This window comes from Schistosoma haematobium, chromosome 1 (assembly GCF_000699445.3).
Source record: "Schistosoma haematobium chromosome 1, whole genome shotgun sequence".
In the NCBI taxonomy this organism is placed as follows: domain Eukaryota; kingdom Metazoa; phylum Platyhelminthes; class Trematoda; order Strigeidida; family Schistosomatidae; genus Schistosoma; species Schistosoma haematobium.
Window position 1 is genome coordinate 92,289,617 of NC_067196.1, and position 19,105 is coordinate 92,308,721.

The 19,105-nt window shown below is 36.7% G+C and overlaps 1 protein-coding gene across 1 annotated transcript in view; it reads right to left on the reverse strand.

The window, feature by feature from the left end:
* Window positions 1-18,527, reverse strand: part of GALNT1 (Polypeptide N-acetylgalactosaminyltransferase 1) — a 53,161-nt gene extending 34,634 nt beyond the window's left edge. Inside the window, exons 1-2 of the mRNA XM_035730302.2 lie at window positions 18,344-18,527; window positions 12,633-12,858 (exon numbers count right to left, since the gene is read on the reverse strand). Of these exons, the coding sequence (XP_035586230.2) occupies window positions 12,633-12,858; window positions 18,344-18,458 (341 nt within the window). The 5' untranslated portion in view covers window positions 18,459-18,527. The remainder of the gene's footprint in view (window positions 1-12,632; window positions 12,859-18,343) is intronic.
* Between the last annotated feature and the right edge of the window lie 578 nt (window positions 18,528-19,105).

A 19,105-nucleotide genomic window follows, 5' to 3' on the forward strand; every position in this document is an offset into this window, starting at 1 on the left:
TTTATTGACTTCACAGCACCAGACCACAAAATGAATGATCGCCTATTGTATTCAACTGATTCTAGGATCAGTAAAAAGATTATCGTAGAAGCTATTTGAAAAGCATGCATGAAACATGTCCAAATCATAGATTTAAATATGAAATGAGAATCCATCTAGAAAATAGAGATTTCTAGATGATATTAATTTTCCTTATATATATATTTGTGTATTCGCTTTTCAGTCACACTGTATGTATGAACGCTGACTAAACCATAATAAGTGAAGCTGTGTTCAAACCTGTAAATTATTGATTGAAAGTCGAGTTGTTTCACCACTGAACCACCGTGATCTCGACTACACCTTAATACAAATGAGTTGGCCATGTACATTATTTGGATAATAATACTGTTAAGTGAGTGCATCTATAAACCTAAACAAGAAATAGTCGATTATCCTCAACTTATACAGGAATAATCTTTGAAAAAAATAGAACACAACAGAACTCATTCAGATTTAATAAGATAGAAGTATGATAAATAGAAAAATCTTGTGGCATAAATTGGTAAACACTACTACTATTGAGATAAGATGGTGGTTGGAGGTAGTCGACAAGAAACCTTGGATCCGGGTTTCGTGCTACTTGGCACTCGTCAGCAAGGTGTACCTGTAATCTTGAGCGAACTGGTGCTCCCTGGCGGATTCGATCTCGTGTCACCCAGCTTCACAGTCAGAGACGTTACCATTGAGCTATCCGAGCCGTGACTAACCTCCTGTAGGACTGAGATGTAATCATAATTGATTGATCACTGGGTGGCGATCAATGTCATGCGTGTCTAGTCCTTATTAGTGCAGATCGAATGCTATCGATCATGTTGCAATGTGGCCACCAGTCTAGGTGACTCGACACCCAGTGATCAATCAATTGTGACTACTATTATCGATTTTGTTGAAAAGAAAAAAAAACTGTTCGTTGTCACATCTCATATATACTTATATTATTGAACAGGTTCTACTACTCATTCACTTCAGTGTAACACCTTAAAAGTGAGTAAATGCAAAATGACAAAAACAAAGCATGAATAATTCAATGTGTCAATGATAAGGCGAAAAATAAATCAGTTCTCTTTCTTGTCTACTAAACAATTCCTTGTTTACAAACACTGAAATGTAACTAACGAGAGTAAAAAATTTTTTTTTAAACGACGGAAGAGAAGTCATGCTAGAAGACAATAAAAGTTACTGTGTTTTGTATGCAAAATGTAATTTTATATAAAAGAACCAAAACTAAAGTATCCGGTTGCAGTATTCGTTGTACACCATTATTGTCTTTATCATTATAACATAGTAGTGATTACATATCAAATTGTATTAAAAATGAATAACGAAATCCTACGAAACTAATCATAACAATTCTATATTGTTATTGTTTAACCTGAAGACTTTCGAGGTCACCGCCAGTCCCGAATCCGGATAAAACAGGAGGGTCGGACAAAAGGTTAACAATACCATCTCGTAGTACAGAACCATGCTAAGGAAAATGCAAACTATGGAAACTCATTTAAACGCTGCATTAGGAGTTGAAGGTTTTTCATAAAGAAGAATTATAAGGCCTCATGATGAAGTGAAAACCAACATTCTTTGGAAGTCACGAGGTCGATATCACTTCTAACAAACAGAGCAACGATAAATATGGATACACCTACACTACTGTGATCGATTCTGTGTCATGTCACTCAGAGTCTCCAACCACTGGTTATGATAGTCACACGGACCACAACCAAGTGGTCTGCATCTATCAACATGAATGAGACTAGAAGTTAGTAACTTCAAGCATTGATGCCACGTTTTAGTTTGGCCGCTCCTAAATTTCTTCCAACCGTCTCCAACACTAGTCAGCACTGCGCTTCATGGTAATCGGTGTCCAGGTATACGTAAGAACACGTGGCTCAACCGTCTATGAACATTCACAACCTCATCAACTGATTTACTATCATTTTGTAATACCCTGTGTCTAACCTCACTACTACTTACCCGGTTTCAATAAATGATACCATCGAGAAGATACAAAGTAAGTAATCAAAGAAACATTTATCATAACCGCTTAATACAATCTCTCCGATTTCTTGGAAGACAAGAGACTCCAAAATAACTACTATAATGGCTGCTACTCACAAGATTGTTTGCAAGTAGTGTTTAGTGGAACGTGGTGTCGAGGTTGTAACAATTGTCGGACAGAGTGGAAAGTTTCAGTGCGTCGAAAGCACAGCATTGGCAGATCACTTGGAAGCCAGTTCAGATTGCAGAACACACCGGAAGATGTAAATGGACAATTGAAGGCTATGTATATGTATTATGAAAATACTTTGTAACTTCTCGCAATAAATAAACGTACCACCTGCCTACTGTCGTGTTTTACATTACTACTAGTTGAGTTAAATAAGATTCCAAGCCAGTGAATAATGGGATCTCTCTTTTTATATCAACAAATCTTTACTATTTATTGACTTCACAGCACCATACCACAAAATGAATGATCGCCTATTGTGTTCAACTGATTCTAGGATCAGTAAAAAGATTATCGTAGAAGTTATTTGAAAAGCATGCATGAAACATGTCCAAATCATAGATTTAAATATGAAATGAGAATCCATCTAGAAAATAGAGATTTCTAGATGATATTAATTTCCCTTATATATATTTGTGTATTCGCTTTTCAGTCACACTGTATGTATGAACGCTGACTAAACCATAATAAGTGAAGCTGTGTTCAAACCTGTAAATTATTGATTGAAAGTCGAGTTGTTTCACCAGTGAACCACCGTGATCTCGATTACACTTAATACAAATGAGTTGACCCTGTACATTATTTGGATAATAATACTGTTAAGTGAGTGCATCTATAAACTTAAACAAGAAATAGTCGATTATCCTCAACTTATACAGGAATAATCTTTGGAAAAAATAGAACACAACAGAACTCATTCAAATTTAATAAGATAGAAGTATGATAAATAGAAAAATCTTGTGGCATAAATTGGTAAACACTACTACTATTGAGATAAGATGGTGGTTGGAGGTAGTCGACAAGAAACCTTGGATCCGGGTTTCGTGCTACTTGGCACTCGTCAGCAAGGTGTACCTGTAATCTTGAGCGAACTGGTGCTCCCTGGCGGATTCGATCTCGTGTCACCCAGCTTCACAGTCAGAGACGTTACCATTGAGCTATCCGAGCCGTGACTAACCTCCTGTAGGACTGAGATGTAATCATAATTGATTGATCACTGGGTAGCGATCAATGTCATGCTTTTTTAGTCCTTATTAGTGCAGATCGAATGCTATCGATCATGTTGCAATGTGGCCACCAGTCTAGGTGACTCGACACCCAGTGATCAATCAATTGTGACTACTATTATCGATTTTGTTGAAAAGAAAAAAAAACTAATCGTTGTCACATCTCATATATACTTATATTATTGAACAGGTTCTACTACTCATTCACTTCAGTGTTACACCTTAAAAGTGAGTAAACGCAAAATGACAAAAACAAAGCATGAATAATTCAATGTGTCAATGATAAGGCGAAAAACAAATCAGTTCTCTTTCTTGTCTACTAAACAATTCCTTGTTTACAAACATTGAAATGTAACTAACGAGAGTAAAAAAAATTTTTTTCTAAACGCCGGAAGAGAAGTCATGCTAGAAGACAATAAAAGTTACTGTGTAATGTTAATGTGTAATTTTATATAAAAGAACCAAAACTAAACTATCCGGTTGCAGTATTCGTTGTACATCATTATTGTCTTTATCATTATAACATAGTAGTGATTACATATCAAATTGTATTAAAAATGAAGAACGAAATCCTACGAAACTAATCATAACAATTCTATATTGTTATTATTTAACCTGAAGACTTTCGAGGTCACCGCCAGTCCCGAATCCGGATAAAACAGGAGGGTCGGACAAAAGGTTAACAATACCATCTCGTAGTAGAGAACCATGCTAAGGAAAATGCAAACTATGGAAACTGATTTAAACGCTGCGTTAGGAGTTGAAGGTTTTTCATAAAGAAGAATTATAAGGCCTCATGATGAAGTGAAAACCAACATTCTTTGGAAGTCACGAGGTCGATATCACTTCTAACAAACAGAGCAACGATAAATATGGATACGTGGGATGTTCGCACAATGTGGGAGACGGAAAGGACTAGTAAAATATCGATGAAAATGAGAACATATAACCTGGTGATGCTCAGAAGAAGTGGAACTCATTGGACGCAAGCTGAATAGAAAGGATAAGATTCGAGAGAGAAGCTGTTGCACACTAGTCATGAAGAAGATAAACCTTCCCATACACAAGGAGTTGTGGTCATGCTGTTCAAAGAAGTACTAAAAATACATATGGGATGGGAATCTCATGAATCCAGGATCATCAAAGGATCCTTCAATACAACAAAGAAGGAGAGAATCACAATGAATTTTGTCCAGTGAAATGCATTCACCAGCGATTTCAACAAACACAACAAATATGAGTTTCATGAGAAGCTGCAGTCAATCGCACAGACGTGGTCAGGAAACAACCTAATAATCCTGATGGGAAAACTAAACATCAAGGTTGGAATGGACATCATCTGGTATGGAGATAACATGAGACGAAATGAACTAATCGGGAGAAACGAACGAAAATGGTGAGAATGGTCAGAAGAACCACCAAATACAATGAATAACATGGACACGGCTGAAAAATTTCGAATTCGTGCATGACTTAGCTCCCCTATCTCACAAACAGCAACGAATACAGATGCAGACATCCCGTGGATCGCAACATGTTCAGAGGAAAACAATTTCCTGAAATACATACAACACAGAGAGCAAAAACCCAATCACAATTGATCGACAGGTCCTGGACGATCTGGAAAGTTTCAAGTACCTGGTCAGCATCATGGATAAATAACGAGGATCTGATGTAAATATAAAGGCACAGATTGGCAGAGAAAGGTCTATATTGCGACAATTCAAGAATACATGGGACTATAATTAATTGTCACACAATAAAAAAGTCAGAATCTTCTACATCCACGTTAACACAATTCTGTTTCACAGATCAAAACATTCAAGAACTACTACAACCATCATCAAAAATTTACAGGCACTCATAGACAGTTGTCTACACAAGATACTCAATATTCGTTGGATGGATACCATCAGCAAACAATCACTATGATAGAGAACAAACCAGCTTCAGATCAAGGGAGAAGACGCTGGAGGTGGATAGGACATACATCGTGGAAATCACCAAAATCCATTATAAAGAAATCCCTAACTTCCAATCCTGAATGTGAAAGGAAAAGAGGTAGACCAGAGTACACACTTCACCGAGATTTCAAGGCAGACATCAAAAGAATGAATAGGACTTAGAAACGACTGGAAAGGAGAGTGCAGGACAAAGTTTGTTGGAGAATCCTGGTCAGCGGTTTATGGTCTACGAAAAGTGACACGTGTAGGTAAATAGTATTTCTATTGTCATTTTCACTGAATAAGTGTGTGACCGATACGTGGAACACACTAAGTGTGTGAGTATTGAAGTGATTCATAATGAAATTACAGTGATGTGGTTCTTAAACTGACAACTTACTAAAACAACATACAAGTGATCGAACAATTGAATTTGTTAATTCAATGAAAGGAAACCTACTGGTATTTCATTAAACAGCTCCATTTGGAGCCTTTCTATGGTTACTACTGGTTTAAGCCCGGGTGAAGGGAGAGGGTTGAGTATAAAGTCAACGACCCCATACCGTGAAAAAGAACCTTGATAAATAGAACGCCAACTAGAAAAGGCCACTTAGGCCACTTCTATGAGAGTTAAAGCTGGATCTCAAATTTAAATCCGGAGTATACCTATTTCGAGTTGCCAGATTCTATCACTAGTCAGAATACCAAATTAGTGCAGCCAACATACGAGTGAATAAACATGTATTCGCTAAGTTTTTAACCAATAATTCCTATTTCCTTCCAGATACTGAACACAGTGAAGAAATCTGTACAACACTAAATATCTTGTTTTAAATTCCACTATTGTGAAGCGACATCCTTTTCTAGTTTGAATAACCGGTTAGTATTATTATATTTCACAAGAAAAGTGGTATATCAACTTGTATTTAGCAAATGAGAAGAGTTTTAAGAGGCATGTCGAATACTTTGACAAAGAAAGAGCTAATTTCAATATCGTTTTGCATCGTCTCACTTAAATACAATAATAATTAAAATATACCCTTTAGGGTAGAATTGATGAATGGTCACTCACTACTGCAACGACTTTGGTCAATACTAGTAATAACCTGCAAATTATTGTTAATGTATTACCCAAAGAATAAACTGTGTGTTAAAATCAGGAATTTATCGACACAAAAGCAATGAAGGTGAATACTATCCCTATCAACGAGAACTATCATATGATACCACTAAATATAGTCAAGCTTTTCTCGGAGCAGATAAACAGAGATACATCCTTATTGTGAATAAGGTGGCTAGATTAGAAGCGTCAACCAATCACTTTGATGGAATTAGATCCTGACAATAGTTTATATAAATTTGATCAAGGAGAAGAATTAGGAGGATGGAACCTTGGCTACTGCATACTTATATCAATATCAAGTCAGGAAGATAACTGGTCAATTCCTAATCAATCACAATTAGTGGATGGATTGTAAAAACACTGAAAGATTTCTACGTTAATTTGATATAAACGCTAACATTTTTGCCATTGTATCTTTTGCTATTGTGTTAAAAAAATACTAAATAGAGAATTATAATGGACGCAAAAAAATTTCCATTATTCATTCTATCAGCAATGGCATGATTTAGCTGACAATATAACTTGAATATAAGAAAAAGAAACTAGTTCTTGTTGAATTATATTTTGGATACTTATTTATTTTTATTTATTTTGACACATAGATATTGGTACACGGAGGCACCAGTTACATATGCGCCACACAAATCTTATTTGATTTGTGTGAGGGCTGTGATACGTCCAGGTGCCCAAACCGAAACAGGTGGTTTCCTTAGGGGGCCACACCCGGAGCCTTCGACCTGAAGGTCTGATCCACAAGACAGTGGAGCAATGTAAGGAGATGCAGTCCCATGGCTGCCGGCGACCAACAATTGGTTCATACGCCATTTGTTCCTTCAGGATATTGGAGCCCATGTGCACCACTGGTTTGGAATCAGGGTTTTCCAACTTCCATAGGTGGACTTTCCATGTCCACCAACCCGGTTAAAGCGCCGGACATTCGCTTTTCGTCCTCTCAATTTATTATATTAGATGAACTAAGCTTTCCATATCCATATCATGTCATTTTAACAAAAACCTATTTAACACCCCTAAACGATTTAGGAATTCACAAAACTCTTCTTCATAAGATAATTGGTTAGATTACTTCAATTGATCGACGTGAGCTTAAAATGTTCAAAATCACAAGAACTTTGTGTTTGTGTTTTTATTTACTCACTAGAATCAAGTATCTATATAATATATATTGGTGTTGAACTAATTGCAAAGCTTAGAACGTAAAAATCCACTAATTATATAATATCTTATACACGTTAAGATAACAGCGGCTCATTGGTTAAAGTGATCAACTTTAAACCCCAAAGTCACAGGTTTGAACTCTCCCTCACCTTTCATTGGTTTGGACAACTGAGTAGTACTATTAGCCTTCACACTAAAGTGTATCTGAAAACTAATTACACAAAACTGGACCTGATAAATGAGTTCATAAAACCTTTTTTGATGGAAATTTTCCAGCTCAGAGAAAGAAACTCCACCAACATCATCATCCTGAGCTACAAATCTCTATAATCTCAGATCCTATACAAAGTTTACCACTTAAAGGAAAACAGATAGACATAGATGCACTGGTCATTAATAAAAACTACACGTCAAAACCACGAAACGAAGGGCTAAAACATTAAAGTTACTGATTAGAGCACCTAATAATAACTCCAAGATATCTCCTAACTAGTGAGAACTGTATTGTTCAAAGTTACAATTTTATTTGGAGTATATTTATTTAGCACTAAGACATTATTAATGTTATGTGGTTAAAGGCAGTTTTCAGGAGCCCATGGACCTGTTTCGTGTTGTTCGACAACCTTACTAGCAAAGTGGATGTTCGATCATGTAGCAATTGACGATCCTTGTATGATTTAAACTAGTATCATCAAATATAATAGTTATGTTGAAAAGCAGCCATCCAGGTAGCTAGTTAGGAGGATTCGATCAACACTCAAGTCTAAACAACAGAACATTAGTTACTTCTCAGTGTTCATGTTTAATACAAAAACCATTCTGTATGTCAACTGACGACGTTGTTTTTTTTCAAATAAAAAGAATTCGTTTGATTGATACAGTCGTATGAACTCTATATACTGAGAATATATGATACCAGTAAACAATAGATAGGTTAGCGGTAAAAAAAACAGATAGTGAGAACACAGTTACTAATTGATGAGTCACTTCTTTAACTAAATAAAATAATCTGATAAATATCAAAGTTTTATTTTCACTTGGTATTATTTGTTTGAATCTTCCCATTGATTTTCAGGACTCCAATTAGTCTGTCTCTTGTTGGAATACGTGCATACTGTGCGTATTCCCTCGATATAGTCTTAATTCACAAGCATTATATGCAAAGGTGGACAGTGGCTAGCAGTGGAATCCAGAACGCGCATTTCGTCCTACTTGAGACTCATCAGCTGGATGTACCAGCATCTCAAAGTTGGTGTTAGCTCTAGGACTTGAAGTGGATAACGCGACGGCGTTTGAAGCGAACGGAACTGTGTTCGAGTTCCAGAGTAAACATCAAACCTGAGATGCAGATACATCCAGCTGACGAGTCCCAAATAGAATTTATTTCTAAAATCATCAAACTTGCCCTTATAAAGGAATACAAAAACTGTCAAATAACATTTAAAGATTTTTTGAGGATTCAATTCGTTAAATAACGGTTCTACAGAGAGAATACTCATGATAATATGATGATAATGAGGAACTAATTTGTATAGACCCTTTTTACGCTATTAGAAATAATAGTCCAATGAAAGGAGCCTTCACAACAAATTCATTTACAAAACTGTACAATTACGTATCTATGGATAAAGATATGAGTTTAAAGACAACTTGTATGTCTGTTATCTAAAAACATCTTTTATGACAATAGAACAACAAATAGAAAAATTTATATTTTCGTAAGGATGAGAATGCAACGTAGCGAAGTTAAAAGCATAATAAGGCGAAAGATCTAACAAATTTTCACCGGACACACAAAGTTAATCTGAGATGTTGTATGGTTTATACAATGTAAGGTAAGCATAAGAGATAAGATGTAATTAACCTACGTTGTACTTTTCCTAAGCCATGTTAGGAAATCCTCTATAATGTATGAAAGAATATACCTCAACAAACAGTCTAGACCTCTTCAAACAGTTTCCATGTGGTATTACCAGCAACACTACTAAATTCAGAGTTTACAAATAGTATCTTTTTGAGAACTATGTATCTAGTAGATAGATTACATCCTTCATTATACATCTATTTTACATTGTATAAGCTCGAACCACACAAAATCTCAGATAAACCTTGTGTGACAATTTGTTAATGGCTTTACATCTCAGCAAGTGTGATAACTACAGAGGCATCACTCTTCTCTCAATACCGGGAAAAGTCTTCAACAGGGTATTGTTAAACAGGATGAAGGACTGCGTAGACGCCCAACTTCGTGACCAACAGACAGGATTCCGTAAGGATAGATCGTGTACAGACCAAATCGCAACTCTACGGATAATTGTGGAACAATCAATTGAATGGAATTCATCACTCTACATCAACTTCATTGACTACGAAAAGGCATTTGATAGCGTGGACAGAACAACACTATGGAAACTTCTTCGACACTACGGCGTGCCTCAGAAGATAGTCAATATCATACAGAACTCATATGATGGATTACACTGCAAAATCGTGCATGGAGGACGGTTGACAAAGTCGTTCAAAGTGAAGACCGGTGTTAGGCAAGGTTGCTTACTCTCACTCTTTCTCTTTCTCTTGGTGATCGACTGGATCATGAAGACGTCAACGTCTGAAGGAAAGCGCGGGATACAATGGACATCTAAGATGCAGTTGGATGATCTAGACTTCGCAGACGATCTGGCCCTTCTATCCCAAACTCAACAACAGATGCAGGAGAAGACAAACAGTGTAGCAGCAGCCTCAGCAGCAATAGGTCTCAATATACACAAAGGGAAAAGCAGGATTCTCCGATACAACACAGAATGCACCAATCCAATCACAATTGACGGAGAAGATTTGGAAGATGTACAAACCTTTACATATTTGGGCAGCATCATTGATGAACAGGGTGGATCTGATGCAGATGTGAAGGCGCGGATCGGCAAAGCAAGAGCAGCATATTTACAACTGCAGAACATCTGGAACTCAAAGCAACTGTCAACCAACACCAAGGTCAGGATTTTCAATACAAATGTCAAGACAGTTCTCCTGTATGGGGCAGAAACCTGGAGAACTACAAAAGCCATCATCCAGAAAATACAGGTGTTTATTAACAATTGTCTACGCAAAATACTTCAGATCCATTGGCCGGACACTATTAGCAACAACGTACTGTGGGAGAGAACAAACCAGATCCCAGTGGAGGAAGAAATCAGGAAGAAGCACTGGAAGTGGATAGGACACACATTGAGGAAAGCACCCAACTGCGTCTCAAGACAAGCCCTCACATGGAATCCTCAAGGCCAAAGGAGAAGAGGAAGACCAAAGAACACATTACGCCGAGAAATGGAGATAGACATGAGAAAAATGAACAAGAATTGGATGGAACTAGAAAAGAAGGCCCAGGATAGAGTGGGTTGGAGAATGCTGGTCAGCGGCCTATGCTCCATTGGGAGTAACAGGCGTAAGTAAGTAAGTTACATTGAATAAAGCCATTGATAATAATAATAATAATAATAGTTAAGTCCCTCGCCTTATTATGTTTTAACTTCGCTACATTTTATTCGCATACTCGCAAAAAATGTTTTTCTTTTTCTTGTTATTCTACTATCATAAAAGGTATTTCTACATAAAAACCCCCTGGTTATTATTCATGGATCAAATGCTTTTCATTTTAACTTTTAGGAAAATTACAAAAATATTGATTTTGCTTACCGTGAGGTTAAGGTTAGGTTTTATATTTTTACTTAACAACTACATCTTGAAACTTTTCTATTCAATGTTATGATTATAATTTATGATTTGCTTTTCAATGAAGGGAATCTTCACTGAAAATACAAGTGTTATGATTTAAAGAATATTTAGAAACAAAAATGTATCCAGTGGCAACATACTATTTTAATTTATAATTGCATAAAAAGCAGTAGAATATGTGAACTTTTTATACAGTAATTAAGGAGAGTTATATTGCCCCCAAATGCCCTGGTACGGCAGACAGTGGGGAGAGTCAGCTCTCCCTCTCGAAATGCTCTCATATGGCCACGCGTATATAGCTTCTGCCAGGGAAGTCCTACTCAATGCCCTCTCGTGGCGGGGGTGTTGTTTATGAAATTGAGAGAAAGAAAACCGGATGTCCGGTGTTTTAACCGGGTCGGTGGACACAGAGGGTCCATCTAGGGAGTTAGAAAACCCTGACTCCAAACCGATGGTGCACATGCACTCCGAGATCCTGAGGAAACAAATGGCTTATGAACCTATTATTGGTCCCGGCTACCATGGGACTGCATCTCCTTACATTGCTCCACTGCCTTGTGGATCAGACCTTTATGTCAAAGGCTTGTGGTATGTCCCCCCAAGCAAACCGCCTGCTTCGGTCTGGGCACCCGGGCAGTATCACAGACTACACACAAATCAAGTGACTTGTGTGGCACATATGTATTCGGCGCCCCTCTGTACATTATTTGTGTTCAAATAAATAAAGTTATATTTTACTGTCAGAGAGCTAAAAGTAAAACAAATGGTTATCTTTAATGATCAAAACAGATAAATCTTCTAACTCAGACTGACAATAGATGAGGTAACTTAGAAAACAACATTCGTAGTTGAGTTTCTATTGTAACCAAAACCAGTACTTATTTACAGATCAGTCGTTTTGGTCTATGTTCATCATTAGATTTTCACTAATTTTTTTCAACGGTCCTAGAAAAATCCTTTGTATTTCAGTGCTACACACCGAAAAGATTAAACGTAGGTAAGTCACCAGGTCTTAATCATTACTAATCATATATTATTAACTGATTGTGCAATACGTGGAACCATTAGACTTAAATATTACTTTGTTTAAAACTAGACAGAGAGATTTATCATTCTAGGGAGAATTATGCTTACAACGCAACGCGAATACACACCATCTAGTGGCATAACTAGAGTTACAGGAAGTAACACACAGACCGTCCTAATATATATATATATATATATATATATACAGAACCTAGATTTTGAGTTTTCTGTTAGTTTGTCTTAAATATTAAACGAAACAACTTATCCTCAGTAATATATATGCATCTGAACATGTGAAACAAACTAAAACATGAATATATATAATAGATGCATACATACAATTACGTATCAAACGTTACCTAGGATGACGAAAATCATCTAAATTACGACGTAGACCAATCAAATTACTAACAACAAGATTGAATTCATTTACATGAAATGTGAGCTTAGATTCAGCTTTCAGAAACTCAGGTAAGACAACTGGACGACCCATATCACCAAGTGTCTCCAATTGATCACGTGGGCCAAATCTACCGCCACTATCCGCTAATCCCGAATTACCTAGTTGACCAACTATATTGACAACTAAGAATTAAAAAAAACACGAAGTGTATAAGAACCACAATGTTACAAATCGAAAATTACTCCTGATAATTTGGAGATAGATAACAAGCAAAAACACCGCCACATTGATTTTTTATTGTGTAACTATATATTTAAATATTTCTAATTCTATATGATTAATTTACTATGCACCATGACTTTATTTTAGTGGGATGTCGAGTAATTAGTTATAACTATTTTTCATCAATTAAAGGACATTTACTTTCATTAACTTATGGATTATGTTAAAGATGTAAAGTCGTTACTCATCACAAATTATGATAGTGATTGTAGGAGAAATTTCCTAATGAATCATTCTAGAAGATTACCAACTATCGTAGCTGAAACGTCCTCGGTCTAATCCCCAAGTAATGATAGAAATAAGTAATCTAGGTGTTGAGAAAACGGTTAAAAGCCTATCATAACAGTATATATCCATTTACTATTTGTTTATTTCTCAAATTTTGAACGTCTTGTAACTTCATTATTACTCTTATTTCTCACGTCCTCTTATTTATCTTATCATTTCTGTCTTCATTTTCTTTTTCTCTACTGTTTATATGTACCGAATAGATCCTATAAACTTTGTTCAATATATTGAAAAGAGGTCAAACGAACAAGTTAATTAGAGAAATCCTAACCAACAAAAAAGGCCACATACTAGGTCACAGGAAGCGACATTCAAACTATGTGTTGTTATTTTTTTTGAAAAAAACGATGAAGCTCTATAAGTTATTCAATTTTTGCGAAACAAAACCACTGAAATACTCATCCGATGCTCATTATTTTTCCTCCCAAAATCCATATGTGTTGATAGCATCATCACAATTTTTCCGGACATGGTATTGCATGTGCTTGTCAGATTGTATCCAGAAGACAGAAGCCATTACTAGTGGTGGTGTTATAAATACCTCCGGATTTATCGGTACAAAGATGTTACACGACAAACCATGTTTGCAGATATAGACTATCGTTTCGAGGTCCTTGTAATTATCAAGACCAATAGTTAGGGACATTTGACGACATAACTCAGAATTGATAGAGGTGGTTTAGGAGCATTCACTCTTTGTCCGTTTTAGATTTGCAGTTTTAGGATTATGTTGTATATTTTCTTTTTTGATTCATTCCCTCTTATCAAATAATATTTTTTACGATCATTGATACTATCAATTCTATTATTTACCATTTGTTTTGATAATTGCATCTCACTATGCTAATATGGTGTAGCAAATTAGGCCAATGCACATATATACTAGACTCTACTGAATATGACCGATTGACTGATGCAATGCATGAGACAACTTAGTGACAAAATCAGTTCAGGGTCATTAGATAATTTAGCGTGACCAATAATGTTGATAGCCTTTGTTGACTTGGAAGTGATTTCAGAGTCAAAGGAACAGGTACCTGAAACTTTTTTTAATGAATAACTGGTCTTGTAAAACAGACTACATACTTTTAAGAGATTACTGTACGGAAAATTCGTTAAGTAAGGTGATATTCTGTCTTGAAGACTATCTCGTCAAAATTTAGTCAATGAGAATATAACATCTGCTCTTGTACAACACATGAAAAAGGAACAAAATATGAATCACAGGGAGCTCCACTGTACAAATAAAAAACAGCCTTATTGTTGGTTGAACACAGGTACTTGGTAATAGTGACCAAGAAGTGTTGTTTTTCACCTCCCAGATTTGTTATCAACAATGGCATCCGATTCAGCCAAAGTACCTAAAAAGTATATATTCAAGTGATCGTACGTGCAGCGCACTGAATAAATTTGTTTAATCAGATAGAAACCCAGTACATACCAGATTGTGAGAATTCAAAGAAATATACACATGAGTGATACAAACATTAGTGGATTAAGAAACCATCTAACATAGTTTAACAACGAAGCTGAAACCTCATTCAAAGATAAACATTAGTGCAGAAGCAACTAAAACCACTTCATGCTGACGAAACTAGCTTTAAATGTTAACGAACCAGAAATACCTGCGTCCTAACCTTACAAAGCTTAGAAGAGAGTATGACACAAGGCTATTTAGTTGTTCCCTATAGCCCTAAACGCTTGTTTTTAGACAAGATGAGAGTTAGAATAATGTGGTATTTCAATACAGACTATATGGAGACAGTCACACATCATTATTGACCGGAAACAAATTCAAAGAAGCTAAAGATTCACAGACTTTTCTAGCTGGGTATACATAGCGATTGATCATTATTTATTTATTTGAACACATAAATATTGGTACAAGGGGGCACCAAATAAATATGCGCCATTAAAAATACAGCCTATGGACTCCTTAATAGTCTTGACATAGAAATTACCGTGATCAAACTAAGTGCATTTTAAGTTACTGAAGAAACTCTAATTTATCGTGGCCTTGCATTATGAAACGCTGCGGAATGTTCTGGATTAACGAAAATGAATTTTACATCACAAAATACTTTTGAATAATTAACAAACAAACGTTTCCTGAATTACTGTGTTTTGCCAAAATCATTGCTATTAAAAAGCTCATATTAGATCGATCAGTTATTCAGTCAGCTACAACGTAGGACCAGGCAGATAAATGCAACGGATTAAGTTGTCACACTGTGGCGTTTGTATGAACTAATGATTCCTTTGCACTTGGTGTTTTTTATTTCTTTATTTTTTTGAACACATAAATATTGGTACTAAGGGGCACCGAATACATATGTGCTACACAAGTCACTTGATTTGTGTGTAGTCTTGGTGGGGGCTACACCACAAGCCTTTGACATAAAGGTCTGATCCACAAGGCAGTGGAGCAATGTAAGGAGATGCAGTCCCATGGTAGCCGGGACCAATAATAGGTTCATAAGCCATTTGTTTCCTCAGGATCCCGGAGTGCATGTGCACCACTGGTTTGGAATCAGGGTTTTCTAACTCCCCTAGATGGACCCTCTGTGTCCACCGACCCGGTTAAAACACCGGACATCCGGTTTTCTTTCTCTCAATTTCATAAACAACACCCACGCCACGAGAGGGCATTGATTAGGACTTCCCTGACAGTGGCTGTATACGCGTGGCCATATGAGAGCATTTCGAGAGGGAGAGCTGACTCTCCCCACTGTCTGCCGTACGAGGGCATTTGAGGGCTTGTACTTGATGACTGCCTGATTTCGAATTCCAAATACAGTACACTCGTTCGTGCTCATCTACTTTTTCGTTAATTTACGTTATTTCTGGGATTCCCAGTTTGTACAATGATTTAAATACTTTAAACCATCAAACTGGCATCGCGAGCAGGATCCTGTGATGAAACATTTGGACATACATTCAGATTTTGATCATTCGAGGATTGTATGGAAAAGTTCGAAATCTGGACTATGACCAAGGAAGATGTTGAGGATGTTAATATTGTGGCTCATTTCCTTACATTCATCGGAAAAGAAGAATGCAGCTTAATAAAGGCTTTGGCATTTCCAAAAAAGCAGATTTCACTCCCTTATGCAACTCTCAAGGAACCACTTCTAGACTATGTGAAATGTACAAATTTCGAATGATGTAAATGAGTAGAACTTCAGAAAATGGTTCATCAGGACTACATCATCACAATCCAATGCATCCTCAAGGTTATTCAGATAACAGTTCATTGAGGAGTTGAGAAGCGGGTGAAGATGAGCACAAGTTTGGCAAATGTTTATCCCGTGGCAAGTTTCACTCATTTGATTTATGTATATTTCGTAATTCTAGATGCTTTAAACGTGGTGTGATTGGACACATTCAGTCAGTTTGTGATACCACTGTTCATTTCGCCGCAAATGATGCTTAACTTTGTAATTTTGATCCTATCAAGTATATACACCGACACCATTGTGGTCGATTCTGTGTCATGTCACTCAGAGTCTCCAACCATTGGTTATGATAGTCACACGGACCACAACCAAGTGGTCTGCATCTATCAACATGACTGAGACTAGAAGTTAGTGACTTCAAGGACTGATGCCACGTTTTAGTTTGGCCGCTCCTAAATTTCTTCCAACTGTCTCCAACACTAGTCAGCACTGCGCGTCATGGTAATCGGTGTCCAGGTATACGTAAGAACACGTGGCCCAACCATCTCAGTCTATGAACATTCACAATCTCATCAACTGATTTACTATCATTTCGTAATACCCTGTGTCTAACCTTACTATTACTTACCCGGTGATCTCAGAAGGCACAAGCAATAATTCTAAGGCAGCTGTAGTCAAATACTGGTAGTTTACAAGCATCTTCTACTCTTAATGACCACGTTTCGCAGCCGTAAAGTAGATCAGAACAATGCATTTCAACAGTTACGGTAACCGGTCTTACACTCCCCTGGTGACTTCAGTATCCACACTTTTAAGTGCAGCTTGATTATGTTTCTTTCCTTAATTCTTGGGCATCATCTCGACTTTACTTATTTCCTCAATTAAACTCATTTCGGTGGTAGTTGTTACATAACTTGTTTCTTTGCGTTGTAGAGTGATGATTTTTGATATGGAGCGTTGCGACAAAAATATTTTTGACTACTGAAAGTAGTAATTCGAATCCTAGATGAGCGAAGAATATTGCTACATATAGGTCAAATGAATGCACCGGCGTTCCTCCAAAATTTATTCGGCTCAAAAACTAAGTAGACTTCTCCTTGGGGTCTGTTCGGGTGTTAAATGATACTTAGAACCACATGCCTTCCAAATTGAGAACGGCAGACAATAGTTCAAGGTTGAAATATCGCACAATATTATTTATCCGTCTAATTAAAATTATATTTTAGTGGATGTAAACTTAATCACAACAGAAAAGAACTGATCTACAATTATTTCTCAGGATTAAATACGAGTGAACTTTTCCAAAAACTTGATTTCGAAGTGAATTTCCAAATCCATGTGCTTGCAAGCACATTATATCTGGGGTATAACGTACTTTTAAATGGATATTCAACTACCGTTCTCAACTTCTACAATAGTAAGAACGGGAGAGATAGCTTAGACTAACCATCAATATCGGTAAAGCGGATAGTTGAACAATTGACCAACAATTGTGGGTGCTGTGTACCCTAGTAGAGAATTTCAGTGACACATGTTTAGACGTAGTTTCCGATAAAACGATTGAGAACTACCAAGAAAATCCTATTAGATAGTCACTCCCTGACACCCAATTTCTATATGCAAAAGGAACCCTTAAGGCCATTTTCCATGAACGTGAAATTAACTGAAAAACTACGGAAACTGCTGCAGACTTTATCTTTACCATATTCCAACCAATAATTATCAGGGAAAATTCAAAGTACTAGAGTATTTAATTGGTAAGAGTCGTTTCCTTATTATGCAAATAAAGGGCACTACCCGGATACGACGCTTACAAACGTTGTTTCAAGATGCTTAAAAAAGTTGAACAAAAATAGTACAGTAAATATAATGAAATTGTGAAGACAGTCTAACGTATAAATTAACACCACATGTAACTTACCATCTATGCTTGAGGAGTAGAAGAATATGAGTTGGAGTACCAGTAAGAGAAGAAAAACCAGGATAAATAGTTTGATGGTAGAGGACTTCATTGGGAAAGCTAAATCCCTCAACATCCCCAAACAGTGAAGTGACTCACTAAACACACCTCCAAAAAGCCACCTACTCGACCCTGACCTTCAAATTTCACAAATGTGAGCGTTTAAAAAAATCAAGCTTTTCGATCGACTTACATAGGCCTTCTACTATTCATAGGCTTTGGAGAGCTAAAAAAATGATCTCTACTACAGTTTTTGTCACTTACTATTCACTCTTTTGATGTTTTACTAATACTTACGGCACTGTATGTTCATTGGCCAATATCTTTCCAATTTTCGTTAAGTCTTCAGTCTTTAGTCTTCAGTAATAAGGATAGTAGATTGGTGAACCGGTGTTAATCCTGACACATTGCTTTCCAGTGAAGGCCCAGCTTTTCCTTGAAAGTATTCACTGATGGGGCTGATACCACTTATTCGGGTAAGGCGTTCCAATGATTGACTACTCCATGAGAAAAACGGGATCCCACTTTAAGTTTATTAGATCGTGGTTTATGAACCTTCTTGCTATGACCTCGGAGATTATTAGTGCTGGAGGGAGCAAAGAGATAAGACATATTAATACCCAAATCATAATTAAAGATACGAAATGCCAGTATAAGGTCACCTCGTGTCCTACGATACGACAAGGGGAAAAGATTTAGGCGTTTTCAACGCTCATCGTAAGG